The sequence below is a fragment of the Nilaparvata lugens genome, chromosome 10 (genome assembly GCF_014356525.2).
Source record: "Nilaparvata lugens isolate BPH chromosome 10, ASM1435652v1, whole genome shotgun sequence".
Lineage (NCBI taxonomy): Eukaryota > Metazoa > Arthropoda > Insecta > Hemiptera > Delphacidae > Nilaparvata > Nilaparvata lugens.
Genome location: NC_052513.1, coordinates 46,110,053 through 46,129,740, shown reverse-complemented (window position 1 = coordinate 46,129,740; position 19,688 = coordinate 46,110,053). Strand labels below are relative to the sequence as shown.

At 34.9% G+C, this 19,688-nt stretch overlaps 1 protein-coding gene across 4 annotated transcripts in view; it reads left to right on the top strand.

Annotated features, from left to right (window-relative positions):
• LOC111057289 (beta-1,3-glucosyltransferase-like) overlaps positions 1-19,688 on the top strand; it is a 280,534-nt gene that overhangs the window by 143,322 nt on the left and 117,524 nt on the right. For 3 of the 4 annotated variants that reach the window (XM_039436981.1, XM_039436980.1, XM_039436982.1), the window contains one exon: positions 18,610-18,778. The exons of the other annotated variant lie outside the window; for it this stretch is intronic. In XM_039436981.1, the coding sequence (XP_039292915.1) occupies positions 18,610-18,778 (169 nt within the window). The remainder of the gene's footprint in view (positions 1-18,609; positions 18,779-19,688) is intronic. 4 annotated transcript variants of the gene reach the window in all.

Below are 19,688 nucleotides of genomic sequence, written 5' to 3'. Positions count from 1 at the left end.
TTCACGATGATTTTCAATAGTTATGTATGCTTGAGTGTGTGTTGTGTGTGTATATGTTTAGCTCGCTATGCCTGTTGTGTTTGCCTTCTGCTCGCTGCTGGCGCGGTCCCGTCGCGACGTGTCGCAGTTGTCCCTGACAGTGCCTCCCCGGGCCGGCGCGCTCCATCATCTCAGGCGGCTTGTGATCTCTCTCAAGCTCTCTCACATTGCTCTGGCTTGCTGAAGGTAGCTCACGTAAATGCCCAGTCGCTTTTGTGTCACATTGATGAATTCAGATCATTTTTGATTCCCAGTTTATTGATGTGATTCTTGTATCTGAAACTTGGCTGAAGCCACACATAAGTGATAAGAGTGTGGAATTGAATGGCTATGCGCTGTTCAGGAATGACCGTTTGCATAAGGGAGGTGGTGGAGTAGCAGTTTATGTGGGAACTCATCTACCTGTTTCTGTTTTACATGTGTCTGATAACTCAGTAGCGAATGTTTCTGAATTCATGTTCTTGGATGTCTCTGTGAGTGGTGTGCATGTGCTTGTATGTGTTTGTTATAAAGCTCCTGATATTAGATCACTTGCTGAATTTGAGGTATCTATGTTGAATTTGATGACTCACTATAGACATGTCATTGTCATGGGTGACTTCAATACAAATCTACTCGATTTAGCTTCTGTAAATAGTACAAATTTTATTTCAATGTTTAATAGCTGTAATATAACAATATTACCAATGCAGGCGACACACCATACAGCAACTGCAGAAACTTGGTTAGATGTGGTTGCTGTCACTGATGTGAATCTAGTTGCAAAACACGGTCAACTCCCGGCTCCTGGGCTCTCCAAGCATGACCTTGTGTTCTGTGCCTACAGACTGCACCCGCCGAAACCAAAGCAGGAGTTCATCACATATAGAAACTATAGGTGCCTGGATATAAGTGCTTTTATGTTTGATGCTGCCTCTATTCCTTGGCATGAAGTCATTCTCACAGATAATGTCGAGGAGATGGTCGACAGGTTGAACAGTTTTCTACTTCTCTTGTATGACAGGCATGCTCCTATGGTTACGAAAAGAGTAAATAAAAAGCCTGCACCCTGGTTCAGCCAGGAAATTCGTAGATTACAGAAGATGAGAGACGCTGTTCTTCGTAGAGCCAAACACTCAAAATCTGTGGTGGATTGGGCGGAGTATAAGCGGCTTCGAAACAAAACCAGCAGGAGATTAGAAATGCCAAGGTCAGGTTCTATTACCACTCTCTTTCTGGCAAGCAGCCTACTAGAACGGTATGGTCGAAATTGAAAAACTTGGGTATTGGAAAATCACATGTTCATCATAATATACCTTTCAATTTGGATGATATCAATGATAACTTTACTGATAATCCTGTTGACCTGTCTGGTGCTCATGACCACTTGAACAGGCTAAGAGCAGCGCCTCATGTAGCTCCTGCTCAGCAGCTCTCCTTTTCTCCTGTGACTGAAGCTGATGTAATGAGGATAATCATGAGAATGACAAGCAATGCAGTTGGAGTTGATTGCATACCTATCAAATTCATCAAAGATACTCTTCCCTTCACCTTGCCTATTCTTACGATAATTTTCAATAAATCTTTGGAATCGTCCTTTTTCCCCTCAATTTGGAAATCAGACTTAGTCTCACCTCTGCCCAAATGCTCTTCAGTTAAATCATTATCAGATCTGAGGCCTATCAGTATTCTCCCAGCTCTGTCTAAATGTCTCGAGAAACTTGTTCATCAGCAGTTTTCTGTTTTTCTAGAACGTTTCCATCTTCTGTCTACCTTTCAGTCTGGGTTCCGAACACGTCACAGTACGACCACTGCTCTGCTCAAAGTTACTGAGGATATCAGGTCAGCTATGGATGGTAGTCAGGGTACTATTCTGACACTATTCGATTTTTCAAAGGCGTTCGACTGTGTTCATCATCCACTCCTCCTTCTGAAATTAAGAAATCTTGGTTTTGGAGTGGGTTGTGTAAAATGGATCGAGTCTTACTTGTCGAATCGCCAACAGTGTGTCAGGGCCAATAATGAGGTCTCTTCATGGAGAAATGTAACCCGAGGAGTCCCCCAAGGCTCTGTTCTTGGGCCTCTTCTGTTCTCTCTCTACATCGATGACATCGCAAAATGCATAAAACACTGCAAATTTCATCTGTATGCTGATGATCTTCAGATCTATAAACATTTTTCTGCAGGTGAGTCTGATGCATGTGTCGAGCAGATGAATTCTGATATTGATGCTATTAGTGGCTGGGCATATAATCATGCATTGAGATTGAATGAAGGTAAGACACAGAGTATCATTGTGACTCATAACCGATTCAGAGCTCAGAATGTTCCAAGGTTGAGGTTGAATGGCATTGAGTTGGAGTATTCTGAGAGTGTTAAAAACCTTGGTCTTGTTATCTCTAAAACACTCTCATGGCTCAATCAGGTTGAGATTGTTTGTAAGAGGGTGTTTGCTTGCATCCATAGCTTGAAACGATTTGCCCTGTTTCTTCCACTCAACATCAAGATCATGCTGGTCAAGACTCTTGTGCTGCCTCACTTCAGCTACTGCGACACTGTCATGAACGACATGACTGTTGAGCTCTCTAACCGACTGCAGCATACACAGAACTATTGTATTCGATTTATTTTCAATGCTAGACGATTTGATCATGTTACACCTTTTTATGTACAACTATCTCTCCTAAAATTGAATGATCTTCGTACTTTGCACATATTGACTCTGCTTCACTCAATAATCAAAACCAAGTCTCCATCTTATCTGTCTGAGAGCTTCAGATTCCTGTCTGAGATCGGTGAACGTGCAACAAGGCATGGCAACTTGCTGCTAGCTTTTCCCATTCATAGAACGACGACTTTTGAGAGATCTTTCACTGTCACTGGTTGTAGGCTGTGGAATAATCTTCCTGCTTCTGTCCGGGCCATTGATGGGCGTGCTCGCTTTGGGGTGGAGGTCAAGCGGATTTTGTTGGTGGGTCTGCGGGGGTAGCGTGTGGTTGGCGCTTGGAACTGGTCTGGTGGGCTGTGTGAATGTTGTATGAATGATTCTATTAATAATTCCTTTTTTTTACCATTGTTTCTTGAATTATATCATTAATTTTTTTTAGTCTAAATGCAGATTGACTGTTTTGTTCCAACTATGTTTCTATTTTGTAGCTATATTATTTAATGTATTTCTATTTATATATTAAGTTACACTGTATTTTTTTATATTGTTATGTTGAGGTTGAGTGGTAGAGAGGACTTAAAACTCCTAACTCCACCTAATAAAGAATTTTTTCATTTCATTTCATTTCATTTCATTTCATTTCATTTATAAGGATCCAGAGAACTTCTAGTGCACACCTGTATCCATGATGAGCGTTTTGAAACTCAATTAGAAGAATAATAGTTGATTTTCATCATTCTTGATTGAATATATGGTTACTTATAATCAGTCACTGACTATCTTTTTGATTTCCTCACTGGTATTCTTCAAAATCTTCAAGAGAGCATCAGTAAGAATAATTGTTAATTTTATTATCAGTTACTTAAACCCATGGTGGTTCATTATGGTGAAAATATTCATGCATCTATCACTGAGCTAGAGCTGTGGTAAGAACCCCAGTATATTTGTGAGCCAGACGGCCTTAACTTTTTACAAATTTATTCGAAAGCTAGGGATAATATCAACAATACTGGTATATAAAAATGCAACATCACAAGTGGAAAAAGGGTGACCATGGAGAGAACAAAGGAAGGCCATTGTGAACCATTGGAAAATTGAGAGCAGCAGGTCTATATATTATTAGTCTTCAATTGAAGAATGACATTTTTCTCTCGAAGCTTTATTTAGACAAGGAGAAGAGATTCACCTGACCATCACAGCAGAGGAATACACGAGGAATACGATTCATTGGTGAGTAATAATGACAAACCGTGTTACATCCACAGATTAAAAACTCTTGCCGATTACGATTATTGAAGACAGGAACCCTGAAATTCAGCCTTGCCAACAGATTAGAACTACTCACGGAACCGTTCACAAAACCATAGAGGAAGAAACAAGAAAGTACCTTCTGTCTGGATGCCAAAGTCTCAATGCCGAACATGCTGCACAACACACCAGTTGGAAACCCCTAGGGACAAGGACGATTCTGTTCTCTACAAAATAACAATCTCAAAAATGTATTTTGAACAATTTCAATCTCATGTGTCAGACCCATCTGATGGGGATCTCAAACCACCGCGCAATATTTAAGCAAGCTCCAAACAAGGCTAGGGAAGTGAGCCATCAAGGCTTCAACATCTCTTAACCCAGCTGTAGATCTCATGATGAAACCTAGCATCCTATTAGCGCTACCAACCAAAGAATGGACATTTTTTTTTTTTTTTTTTTTTTTTTTTTAGATTATGTCCTAAAGACTCCAGTCATGGAGTATAAGACAAGTCATGTTATTACATAATAATTCTAACACTAAGTAGTTCAACCTAGTTTAGGTTTGAAAGGAATTCTTGTACACTATAAAAAGCTTTATCAACTAAATATTTTTTCATTTGTTTTTTGAAAATCTTCAAATCATCATTACTTTCCAAGATTTGAGGTAGCTTGTTATAAAATTTCCTACCAATATAATCTGGTTTTTGTTCAAATAACCTACTATTGTGACCCATTATATGATAATCTGCTCTGTTTCGCGTATTATACTCATGAACATCTGAATTCTGGATCACACCACTCTTTTTCACATGCATTACAACTTCATATACATACAAAGATGGCACAGTTAATAGACCAAGCTTTTTAAATAAGGCCTACAAGAGTCTAACCTATTCACTTTCTCTATACATCTGAGTGCCTTCTTTTGAATCTTAAACACTCTGTCCATATTTTGTTGAGATGAATTACCCCATACTAAAATAGCATACCTAATATGAGATAGTATAAGTCCATGGTAAGCAGTTAACAGTAGTTTTTTATCATTCAGCCTAGCAAGCTGCCGCAGGACAAATACCCCAGATGATATCTTATTACATATCCTCTCAATGTAAGGATGCCATGTTAATTTCCTGTCCAATAAAATTCCCAAGAATGCTACTTTCTCTTCTTGGTCTAATTCATTTTCCTCTACAAACACATTTATTTCTCTATCCTCTACTGAATTATATTTACTTTTGAATTGTAGGAATTGACATTTCTTACTATTTATTGTTAATTGCCTTTGCTTCAAGAATTGGGCAATTGACTGTACTCCAGTAAAAGCATTTATTTCTAGACTATCTAATAAATAATTGTTAAAGATAAGCGATGTGTCATCAGCAAACAACAGAGCTCTGTGATCTTTTAACTCTTTTGGTAATTGGTTCACATACAACAGAAACAGTAAGGGACCCAGAATTGAGCCTTGAGGTACTCCAGCCTGGACCTCCAGTTTTTGAGATTTAATTTTCACTATTTCATTCCCATCCACCTTGGTAAGCTCAACACACTGGTTTCTACCTATGAGATATGATTCAAACCATTTTAGTTCTATACCATTCACACCTACAGTTTTTAGTATTTCCAATAATATTCTATGGTTCACACAATCAAAAGCTTTGGATAAATCAAGAAATATTGCGGCTGCCTTCTCACCTGAATCTATTATATCTATTAGTCTTTCAACAAGGGATACTATTGCAGTCTTAGTAGATTTCCCTTTCTGGAACCCATGCTGTTCATCACATATGAAATTAATTTCTTCCAGGTGCATCAATAACCTATTTAAAACTACTCTTTCAAAAATTTTACTTATTACATTTAGAATACTAATGGGTCTATAATTTTCAACTCTTTCAGAATCACCGCTCTTGAAAATTGGCAAAATTTTTCCTTGTTTCAGATCATCAGGGAAAATACCCTGCTCTAGTGAAGTATTAAGGAGATGCAATAAAGGGTCCAGTAATTCATTTTCACATTCTTTTAAAATTTTGCTTGAGACCCCATCCAATCCTACTGTTTTTTTGTTATTCAATTTTTTATTATTCTTGACAACTCATCTCTTGATAATGGATGAAATTTAAATACCTTTTCAATTGGCTCAGCATTTAATGTAGTTGTATTATAAGTATTAGTGATCAGTGACTTTTGGAGATTATATGCAACCTGTTGATATATTTATTGAAAAAGTTTCAAATGTCTATACTATCATCCATATAATTTCCATGTTCATCGATTATCCTAGGGACATTAGTAACTGTATCCTTTTGAGCTGCTCTCCTATTTCTATTAATTACCTCCCAAACAGCAGAGTTAAAATTGGTACTAGTTGTTAATATTTCAGCTGTTTTCTTACACTTAGCTTTCCTCACTTCTTTTGCATAGTTTTTCTTTAGACATTTGTATTTGACCTCACTCGGAACATCCCTCACTAATTTAAATTCCTCATAAGCTTCCCTAACAATATTTCTTTGAGTAAGGATATCTTCAGTTATCCATTCATCTACTTTGTTTAATTTACTTTTTACTTTGACTTTTTTTATCGGACAGCATACACTAATGTGAAATCTTAGAGTATCAATGAATTGCTTATATTTGTAATTTAGGTTACAACTGTTATAAACACTACTCCAATTTTCTTGAAGCAGTTCCTGCTTCAAACAATTTATATTTCCTAGCTCATATTGCTGAATTTCTTTCACAAAAGTTTTTTTCTGCTTGGATTCTGGCCCTGCAACTTAACATCTAAAATTTGATAGTTATGATCTGATAGATCTGAGCTACCTAACCTGACATTACAACCTTCTATATTTGTGAGGATATTATCAATAATTGTCTGTGAAGTTCGAGTTACTCTTGTATATTCGTGGACCTTAATTTCTAAATTATTCTATATACAAATTTAAATATTATATCATGAAGAACATAATAATTGAATATGGTATTATATTGAAATAAATCAATATGTCAACATTTATAATCATTCTTGCCACATTCATACGCACACACATCACATATGCGCACACATTCATACGCACACACATTCACACATGCGCACAAACACACACACCACACCACACACACAACACACACACACCACACACACACACACCACACACACACACACACACACACACACCACACACACACACACACACACACACACACACACACCACACACACACACACACACACACACACACACACACACACACCACACACACACACACACCACACACACACACACCACACACACACACACCACACACACACACACACACACACACACACCACCACACACACACACACAACACACACACACACACACAACACACACACACACACTTACACAAAACTTAAAACTATGTACGGAGTGGTTGCTGTTTTTTTTCATATTTAGTTCAATTTTATTCATAGTTAACGTTTCGTTTTTTTTTTCAAAGTGCTGATGTAATTATACCATAAATGAATGCGTTTTAAAGAAAGATACAGTGATTGAAATTTGATACTGTCTTACTGTTTACGCATACCGGACGGGATTTGTGAGTTCAATGATCTTTGATTGTTGCAGTGTTCATGTCGTGTAATGTGTAATTATACTAAATTTAGACCTATATTAATTTAGTAAAAAAATCATTCGGGTGTCTAGTTGTAAAATGAATTTCTTGATTTCTTTTCTAAATAACTGACGTGACGTTATTTTCCTTGTTGTTACTGGAAGTGAATTGAATATTTTTATAGCTATGTATTTGAAGTGTCGTCTGGAATGTTCTAATCTTGGTTTTGGGAGGTTAATGTCCTGTGAATTCCTGAGGTTTATTCTTTCTCTCATCTGTTGAATATCGAAATTATTTTCAGCTAAATCCAGCAATGCTTTGAATAGAAAAGAATGTCTCACTGATAATATTGACAGTTCTCTGAAGAGCATCATTGAACTATATTGTTTAGGTTTATTACAAATTATTTTTAATATATGTTTCTGACCAGTAATCACAGGTTTAATATGAACATTGTATGCACTCCCATAGCATATTATTCCATAATTTATTCTAGAACCAATAATTGCATGGTATAATTGTAACAATACTTCTTTTGGACATAACTGTCTGAGGTAATAGAACTTCCTTATGTATACAAATAACTCATTTTTTATCTTCTGTACATGATCTGACCAAGTGAGCCTACTATCCAATATGAGGCCCAGATATTTAACTGTACGTGCTTGTTTTATAGTTTCACAGTTACACAATAAATTATTCACCTGTTGCGCACAATCTAATTTATGGAAGTAAATACTAGTTAACTCCTGATCCGTGTTTTGAAGATAAAATTGTATTATATTAGATTTGTCTGTGTTGATAGTTAATTTATTTTCGCAAAACCACCACCTAAGGTGCTTAAGATCCATTTCTAATTTATTTTTAAGTTCTTGATTTGTTTTGGCCGAATAAAATATAACTGTATCGTCTGCAAAAGATGTAATCTTTCCCTGTAAGTCACCATCCGTCAAATCGTTAATAAAGACCAGGAATAAAGTACTTGATAACACTGATCCTTGAGGAATACCTATGGTAATGTCCCCGGGTTCACTCAACGTATCGTTAATTCTGACCCTTTGACTCCTATTAGATAGGTAGCATCTTAACCAATCATTGGCAATTCCTCTTACTCCTGATAAATCAAGTTTTTTAGAAGCATGTTTTTATCAATAGCATCATATGCTTTAGAGATATCAAGAAACAGGGCTGCACACTTATTATTAACACTAAAACTGTCATTTATTTTTGAAATGAGATTTTTAATGCCGCTTCTGTACTTCTTCCTTCACGGAAACCATATTGGTTATCACTAAAAAAGTTATTATTTTTATAAAAGTTTTCAAGTCTAATCTTGAATATTTTTTCTAAAATCTTGGAAAAAACCGGTAAAAGTGAAATTGGGCGGAACTGATCTATGTTTTTACAATTTGGCTTTTTAGGAATAGGTATAACTACGCTGTGTTTGAACATGCTTGGGAATTTTCCTTTGGCAATACTTAGGTTAATTAGATCGGTTAATTTGTTCAAATAATTCATGTAAGTTTTTTTAATCATGCTTGTGCTTATCCCATCTACACCTGGCGAAGATTTATTTTTCAATTTTCTTATTGTACTTGCTACTTCCTCCGGATTTGTAGGGTGGAGAAAAATTGAATTTGTTGGAGAATTGTATGGAAACCTTATTTTTGATATTCTAGCAGACTCTTCCCTAGTTTGCAATGTGGTTTGTTCTAATTCATCATTCATTTTATTCACAACATTTAGAAAATAAGAATTAAACGAATTAGAAATTTTATTACTATCATGTATGCTATTTCCCTGCTCATCAACAATCAGTTTTAGTGGTTCTTTTTTTTTTCAATCCTATTAACGCGTCAATTGTTTTCCACGTCTTTCTAATGTTTCCCTGGCTTTCTCTAAACAGTTTTGAATAATAATATTGTTTTCTTTCTCTCAGTTCATTACGTAAGTTATTTTTGAATGTATTGTATATTTGTTTTAAGTCGTCATTATTAGGTTGTTTGATAACATTCTTGTATAACTCATTTCTTAAGTTTATTTGCTTGATCAGATAACTATTTATCCATGGCGACCTATATTTCTGTGTCAAGTTATTTTCTAAAAGAAGATTTTCTTGTGAATCTTTGATAGCGTTTTTTAAAATGTCAATGAAATTTTCCCATCCCTCATCAACTGATACTGCTGGTATTTCTCTATCCCAATCAATCGATGATAAAATATTATTCAACTTCCGGTAATTGATTAGGCATATTTTTTTATAATTTGTATCTGCTTCTTCGTTGGATCTCTTCAATCCTTCAACTTTAAGTATGATTGTACTGTGATCAGTTATATCTAAATGTAGTATTTCTGGAATTAGATTAATTTTATTCAGTTTTGTTCTATTTTTGCCGGATTTTAAGTAAAGATGATCTATTAAAGAGTTGGAAAATCGGGACCTATGAGTGTAATCAGTATTGAGTGATTCAAATCCAAAACTATTCATTAAATATTTGTAATCGTCAATAATTCTGGTGTTCTGAAAAAGATCTATATTTATATCTCCCGTGAAAAAGAAAGGGACCTCATTGTTTTCGTTAATAATAAATATTTCTTCTAAGGTTAATTCGTTAAGAAATATTTTGGGTGAGTTTTATTGCAACCTGTAAGCAGCCAACAACTGAAATTCAAAATTATTATATGAACAAGATATATGTACACAGTCCGCTGAAATAAAAACTATTGTCTTTGTTTTGAACGTTATCTCACTGCTTATATAAACCAAAGTTCCTCCTGCTCTGTAGTTATGATTGAAATTACCATGTACGGAATAGCCCTCTATATGATATAAGTCTATTTCATTCTCTAGTATCCATATTTCTGTCAAGACTATTATTAGCGGGTTGTTTTCTAATTTCCTCATTTGCACTAAGAATAAATCGAAATTACTTCGCAGACTGCGTATATTTTGATGAATAATTAGTGTTTCTCTGCTACTTATCTCTGATGACATTTTTATTTACGGTACTGACACTGTTATTTTCTTGGTTACCTGGCTGCTTAGATGCACTTATCACGCTCAACTTTTTCACTTGTTCACTGTTCTTGAGTTCAATAACTGGTGTTCCGTCTTCTTTCCTAGCTAGAATCTTCCCTTCCTTGATCCATAGGTATTTGACGCTCAACTTTTTCACTTGTTCACTGTTATTGAGTTCAATAACTGGTGTTCCGTCTTCTTTCCTAGCTAGAATCTTCCCTTCCTTGATCCATAGGTATTTGATGTCGCCTCTTTTGAAGATCTCTCTCGCCATGGTGAAAATCCTTCTTCGCGTAGGTGCTAGACTTTCATTCACATAGACTGGATGGTCCGTTGTTTCTCCCATCTGCTTTGTAGAAAACTGCCTCGTAACTTTCCTTTTATTCAATATTACTTGTTTGTCTGTTCTACGAACGAACTTGACAACGATTGGTGGAGGTAGGTTTTCATTTCGTTGTTTAAGTCTGTGACAAATGTCGATTGCATCTGCTTTTATTTTGTGTCCTAATGCTTCGCTCATTCTACAAATGATTTCTGTTACATCTTCATCCTGTTTTTTGGGTATACCATTTATTTCCAGCATGTTCAATCTTGAGTATTGTTCCATATCCTCGACGCGTTCCTTCAGTTCTGCATTTTCTTTCCTGAGGCTAGCTACTTCTGTTGAAAGCTTATCGATGTTGATGAGGCATGTGCTAATTTGCTTGTTTTGTTCATCAAACTTCTTATTTATGTCGTTAATCGCCTGATGACATGATTCAATTGATTTCCCAAGCTCAAACTCCATTTTCTTAATATTCTCCTTCATCGACGTCTGATTTCCTGCAATTACCTCAAGAACTCCTGCGAGTTCTTGGAGAGTCACGTCCTTGTTTCCTGTTGTCGATTCACTCACCATACTTTTGCGACGTGTAGAGGAACAGCTGCTACATCTCCAAATTTGTTTGTTTCTCTTTATGTAGTCCACATCGTCCTTGGTCATTTTCACACATCCTATATGAAAATTCGCTTCACAGTCGACACATGAAATCAGCTCACCTGAATTCCGAACGGATTTAGAGCAAATAAAACAAGACATTTTTAAATCTTCAAATAAAATATTCACTACAGCACGGTTCACTAGCACGAAATATTTTGTTACGGAACGTTTAAACTTTGCACAGCTGACTCAGCAACCACTCCGATACGACCGCTCTCGTCGAGCTCTCAATCATTACTGATACTTTATCATATCATTATATGATGATATATCATTATATATCATTACTATTCATATTAATAATATCTCTAATATCCTCTGTCATTTTATCGTGCCTGGCAAAATCAGTATTGAAATCTCCTACTACTATAACATTTGTGAAACGAGCGGTTGTAATTTCCAAAAGTGTATGGAGCAGCTCACAAAATTTTTGCCAGTCTCCATTTGGTGACCTATAGATACCTAACACTACTACCTCAAATCGATCATCAATTTTTTATCTTAGTCCCGTCACCTCTAAATCCATCTCAACAGAAAATCTCTTAACAAAATCCAGTTCATAAGTTTGGGTATGTTTAGCATTGCTAGTGAATATACATACACCACCACTTCTATGAGCTATTCTACAAAATTCTGATCTCAGTGAATAGCCTGGAATCCTAACTTGATTTATTTCCTTTATTTTTAAGCCATGCTCTGTGAAAATTACAATGTCAGGATCCTCCTGTTTAAGAAATACTTCTAATCTGTCAATTTTGTTGCGAAGATACTGAATATTTTGATGATAAATACTAAAAACCTTACCATCTTGTGCTACTCTATCTCTAGCATTTGTAGCTATTTCCCTTTCCCTGTTTTGAGCCAATTTACTAAAAAATCGTTATTTGTTTTTTTGACTGTTTTTAAACCAGTGGATTGCAAACGGCTTTCAATCAGCTCTGCCAATCTATTACAAAAGATTACTTTGCCAGATCGATTTAGATGCAACCCATGATTAGTGAAGTTATGTCTTTTCAGCCTTTCATTTAGAAAACAAATCCCCAGTTGTTTAGAATTCTTATTTTTTAGGCTGTTGATTGTATTATGGATTGATTTGTTTGTCAAATTGATTGCTTCATTTAATTCTGGCCTATCAAACCTATTAGGAATAGTACTTATTATTGAGTTTGTTTTTTTGCTGAGTGGCACAATTTCCTTGATTTTTTCTGTTACTTGAGGAAGATGATTCAAGTTAGGTTCATTTATATTATTTGAGCCACCCAGTACAATTAGATAGTCATTTTCATCAAAGTCTTTAGTTTGTTCCCTAGCTGACTCTACAACTGCATTAATTGATGCACTTGGCTTGAAAAAACATTGGACATCAATTTATTTTTTAATCTTTTATCAAGGAGATCACTGCAATCACGTCCATGACTGGACGTCAGTAGCAGAACTCTCCCTTTCCTATCTTTATTTCCCTCAGCTATATTTTTGGTTGCTGTCTTCAAAACCTCACTGTACGTTTTATTTCGACCATTTTCAGAGCATTTCCATCATTTAGGTTAGATTCTATTTTTTTGCATTTGGACGGAGGTTCTATCATACATTTAGTATTATCAAATTAGATTTTAGTTTCTTTATTTCCTCCGACATTGGACTACATTGATTTTTTAGATTTAGTATTTCTTTTTTATGGTCTTCATCTTGTAATTTTATAATCAGTTCCAAAGATTTAATTTCTTCTACCATCCCTAACCTTTCTTCCTCAGACGTTTTTAAAGTTACTTCTAATTGGTTTTTTAAATTAGTGTGGCTACTTTGTAGTTGAGCAACTTTTTCGGCTAAAGTAGTTTGAAGAACTGGGGTTTTTGGTTTTGGCGTTTTTGAATTTTGGTTTTGGGAACGCGTAAGTACTCTCGCTATGTTTACATTTCTATTATTAACCTTCGGTGTTTTACTTGAGCTCATCTTCCTATCTAAGAAATTATATTACTTGCAATAATAATAATGAATTTATAAATGATAGGATTTTAATTTGGTTATAATTTTAGTCGAGTAAACTATCTATGTTTATTTTTAAATCTCGAAAACCTAACCTCAAACTAACCTCTAAACGGTGTTTGGCTTTTTAAAATAGAATTAAGAATTAAAATCTAAAACAAAATGATAAAACGTGATCAAGAAACAATTAATAATGAAATAAACACAAAATTTGTACTTATGTACAAAAATTTATACTAAAATTTATACTAATTTGTACTATTTGTACATGGGGCACAAAACTTGAAGAAGAATCAAACAATACACCTAGGTCCTTGAAACAATTGACTCCAGAGAGTTGAAAGCCGCTAATTTTATAATTGGAAATAGGATAATTCAGCTTACAAGTGAAGGCCATAAATTCACATTTGTCAACATTGAGATCAAGGCCATTATCTGTGCACCACCCCGAGACAAAATCCAGGTCACTTTGCAGCAGAAAAGAATCATTATGGCAATCAATCTTCCTGTAGATCTTCAAGTCATCAGCAAACATCAAACAATTGGATTGCAACAGGCAGCCAGGTAGGTCATTGATAAACATTAGGAACAATAAAGGACCCAAGTTGACATAAGTGTTAGATAACAAATTCAAGACAGGAACATAATTAGGACGATCACTCAGGTAGTCAGAAAAGAAACTTACAAGCCGAGGCACCAAACCAAAACTAGATAATTTGCGAACAAGCCACTTATGACAAAAAAAGAAAAATCAGTGTATACTACATCCATCCACTCTACCCTCAACATCAAGCGCCTCTTAAACATCAGCCGTGAATTCAAGAGAGTTAGTTGTGGTTGAGCGACCCCTCAGGAAACCTTGCTGACTATTACATAAAAAGGGACTAATATGACTAATCACACAATCATAAAGCACTCTCTCAAATACCTTAGCAAAAGGTAAAAATTGAGTTATTGGGCAGAAGTTGGATATGACATTTCTTCTTTCAGACTTGAATATGGGAATAACCTTACCAATTTTCCATCTGGAGGGGAACACTGGAGACCTCAAGGACAGATCAAAGATGAACTTCATGGGAGGACCCAGTACTCCAGCACAACCCTTTACAATAAATGGAGGAACATTGTCTGGGCCACAGCCAGAACTAGGTCTCAGATTACCTATTGCCACCAATATTGAACTCAGGTTGATAGAACCAATTGAAAGGGAAAGGATATTAATTACAGGATTGATGTTGCCATCTTCGACATCAGCCAAGTGTGTGTCATCAGAAAATACTGAAGGAAAATATTGAGCAAAGTCATCTGGCAAATCATGCAATCCAAAAATCCGATCACCCAAATGCATACCTTTATGAGTAGAGCCATTAGCTCTTCTTGAGTTGACAAAACCCCAGAAGCTCTTGAGATCACTTTTTATACCCGACTCCACCCTGGCTATACAGCTACTATATTGCCGAGCGATCAACTGCTTGACCCAAGTTCTCAAGCTTTTGAATTGTTCCAAGTGGTATAAAGAGAAACTCTTCTTTCTAGCACCGCTATCCTTCCTTTAAGGTGATCCTATGATTCCAGCATTAAACCATGGTGGATATTTAGTGCCTCCCGGCCTGACCCTCCTCTTTGACACACAATTATCAAAGCACTCATAGATGAAGTTGTAAAATATATCAACAGTTTCATCCACATTAGAAGGATTATAAATAAGTTCCCAATGACAGTCTTCCAACTGAGTATAAAGCATGAGATAGTCCGCCCTCCTGAAGTTATACAGTTCAATACAATTCGAACGGGAAATAGGGAATGTGGACAACATCTGAACTGTAATGACAATTGATGGATGGTGAGTATCCTCTGGAACCAGGAAATAATCACAACGCTTGACATCAATGTCAATGCTGAAAGAAACCAAGTCCAAGATACGATTATTTCAAGAAAGAACTGTATTACAGAGAGCCAGCTCATAGAAGTTGACAAAAGAGGTCAATCTTCTAGCAGAAGGAAAGCCCAGCTTCAAACAATACCTATCATTGGTAATTTCAGGTGAGTTAAAATCCCCCGAAAAGATCAACTTATCACCAATAGCTGCATAACAAGATTCTAGGTGACTCAAATAGGTATCGAAGTACTGAAAGCTAGAAGAGCAAGGGATGTAAACACCGATTACTATACGAGGGCTAACACCCTCAAACTTGATATCAACACCAAGACTCTCGTACGGATCAAGAGTTAAACAGGGACATAGATTAGACTGAACCCTACGATCAACAGCAATCAGGACCCCACCGTCCATACCTTGAGGCCTATCTCACCAATAAATAATATAGGAGTCGGTGAACAACTCACTGTCCATGATTCTATTGAACAACCATGTCTCAGTGATAACAATAACATCATAATCAGAAGCCAGGAGTGAAGTCAGAAATGAGTGTGTCTTTGTGTCCTCAAACCAAGAATCAAGAATGTTTTATTGTCACAAACAAAATTGCATAGACAAAAGTCACTTGACATGAATATCACAATATTGATACTAGGGTCAAGTACAGGTCAGATTAACTTACATTATAAAAACTATAATAAAATTAAAACTCATTATATTATGGATGAGAGTCACTAGTTAAAATCTCTTCAACAAAGTGAAATGCTCTCTCCTTCAACCGTTTTGTTATAATATATTTAAATCTTTTACATTCATAATTTCTTACTTCAGGTGATAGAACATTAAACATTTTTAGACCAACATAGCTATAAATTCTCACATTATTTTTGATGGAATAACGCTTAGCCTCTTGCTTGGCATCAATCAGTAGAGCATGAGAATTAACAATTATAAAATCTGGTCATGGTTTTCTAGGCTATAATTTCTCAAAGATCCTAATAGGCTCATTCCGGAGCTCTCACAATAATTTAATACTGATAATTTATAAAAAAATATATATAATATAATTTATATCCTATGGTATTGGGGAATAAAATTAATGGTACACCATGAATAATTTGATACATATATTAACAAATAATCTCAAAATTAGATCAAAGGAAAATATATAGAGCAACAAATATACAATGAAACAAGAAACGAAATCAAATATAAAATATATAAAATAAAATATAAATAAAATATCACAGATCAGTACTATTTTTTAGTTCTATAGCACGAAACTTTACCATGTGCTTTCACTTCATTGATCATATGAATTTATCTGCATGTAGCTTTCACATCAACTTGCTGTTGCTTGTTGATTTGGACAATCCTACTTTATATTAACTTCCCAAATCAGAGCATGATAAATTGACAAATAAACAATTAAATATATATATTAATTTCTACAGTTTCCAATAAATATATATGTATATCTCAGGGTGCAAGATTCGGCACCTGATGGAAATAGATAAATCAATTTATCCAATGAACCAGAGCCACATTATATTATAAAATCAATGATCATGTGAACTTTAGTATTATTAGCTTAGAACTTAATATTCTTTCAATTGGTGTATCCTTTGATATATATATCGACTTGTTCCTATTCAATAAAATATTTCTTATACCATTTTTAAGACTTGCACAAGTATTTTTATTAATTTCTTAATTAAAAAAAAACCTTTCTGACGAGCTAGCTTTTATTTCTTATTTCACTCGAAGCACTGAGGGTGCCCTATTCTTATTTCAACTATTTGTCACTCACGTGCTGGATTTTTTATAAGTTGCTGATGGCGATCTGAATTCCTGGTAGTCCTGGATTATTGGTGGCCGAAGTCATCTCTTCCAAGGGATTGAAAAATATTTAAATGACTTTTGCTTTACTATAGCATCACAAAGTCTTATGGAAGATTAATAATTTGATTAAACTTAAAGTCATTAAAAAATGTACAGTAAAAGATATTGTGCTCTATAAATTTTGGGTGACATTCCATGGTAGTGGTTGGCAGGCAAGTGGGCAAGTTCTACTTTCTTTTTCACAATTTTCATTTCTGACTTGCAAATCTGCATAAAATTTAAATAATTCGTTACTATGCCATTCAAGGCTCAAATAGTTCGTGCCAATCTATTAAATTATTACTTATGTCACCCAGCTGACGTTATATCTGTCTTCGGGCCATATCCAAAACATAAACTGAACAACAATAATTCATAAACTCTTATCATTTATAGAAATATATACAAATATATTTGAATCAGCTCACTATTACTGTCCATCAATTGCTACCATTTGATTGGTTCATGCAAGTTTGTTATAGTATACATGCATCTACTAACCTCCTACTTCTTTAATACATTAATTCATTTCTATCTTGGGTTTTTAGTACATTTTTTAAATGCAATATAATTTTCTAATGATTATAGGTTGTTTCTGACTTCACAACAATTAGCCATGTGCATTTTCGGTTCCTCTAGTTGCATACCATTTAGTTACAATAAATTCCTGCCAAGGTGTCTGACTAGATTTTATGTTATGTGACTCAATCAATCATTATGTCGCCGATCAATAGATATTTTACGCCCAACCTCAAATTTTCAATACTTTTTATAATAAGTAGCAAATTATTTCCATTTCTATTCGGCTGCTATGAATTTAGCCATTAGGCCTATATCTGATATTATCTAATCTTTAAAAAACGTTATCGCATTTGGCGATATTAGCCTATTATTCCACTTAGACCTATAAATTTCTTTCAAGTAGGGATTTTTATTTACCCATCAGAATTTGATACGTTACAACATCTTTTGTGTCTTTAGCTAGCCTAACTCGACTTGGATCAATCTGAGTGACAGCTCTTGTGTTATATTCATGGATGTTTCCTCTTAGATTGAAAAGACTGAAGGTTCCTCTAAAGGAACCTCTAACATACCTTTAATTGTATATTGATAAATATTTATGCTGCTTATTCACTCTCTCCATGACATTATAACGTGGACCTCACTATAGACCTACCATATGTATTTGCATTGTTAACATCAACTATAACTATAAACACTGTAGGTCTACTGTTACTAACTATAGACTGTATTGTCCAATTATATTGTTTTCTTGAAATAAATGTATACCCACAACACTGTACAATAATATTAATGTAAAATATACTTTTCCAGGATCAGTGAAATATATGAAGAAATGGCAGTAATAAGATCAAATTTATCCATTGATGCATCTTATGAACTTGCGTTGCTTGTTGACATTCCTCTGGTTGACCTTCCTGATAAATTTTGTATCAAGAATAGAAACGGCTGTGTATCATTTCCCGAAAAGGATTTTTATTGTGTATGTAACCTTGTAACCTACATATTATTTATTTTTGTGGGTTCTAAAACAAAACTGAAGTCCTGAAAATGTGCTAATTAGGTAGAATTGACAACAAAATTTGTATTTTTTCAATCATGGAGTTCACAATATCAACAAATTTCATAATTTATTTCAGTTTGATTCTACCATTCATGTAACGCTGTAACAACATCAATATTGATATTGATGCTTCCAATTATTCACTTTTTGTGTAGTTGAGAAGTTGATATTGTGGTAATTATTCATATTGAATGAAAAAGACTAGGAAATTGTCAAAAACCACAGATTTATTGATACTTAGAAAGACCGGTTTCGGTTATTACACCGTTGTCAATCTCTGATAAACTAAAACTGAATACAAGAGCAGCAGAATTTCCGGTGGGAGAAAGTCTTGAAAGAGCTGAGGAAATAATGAAAGCCTCTATCAATGATCGTACACTCAGAGAAGAACTGATAGGATTGATAAAATTATGCACTCAGCATAATTATTTCAAATTTAACAATAGATTCTTTGAACAAAGTGAGGGGTTGGAAATGGGGTCACCTCTCTCACCACTCGTAGCTGAATTATTTATGGATAAGTAAGAAAGTAGAATTATTGAAAATAGTCATTTCAAAGATAAAATTGTTTACTGGTTTTGATATGTAGATGAGTATTTGCTTATGGAAAGGAAGTAACAGACAACTGAACAATTCTCTTTCCTATCTGAATGGATTACATCATAGTATAAAATTCACTGTAGAGGTAAACAGGATTGTGTATTGAGTTTTCTAGATTTAAGAGTAGATCATAGCACTGGTTTTCACAAGTTTTCTATTTTCAGAAAACCAACCCAGACCGATGTTATCATTCCTCTTCATTCTTGTCATCCTATTTCTCACTAACTTG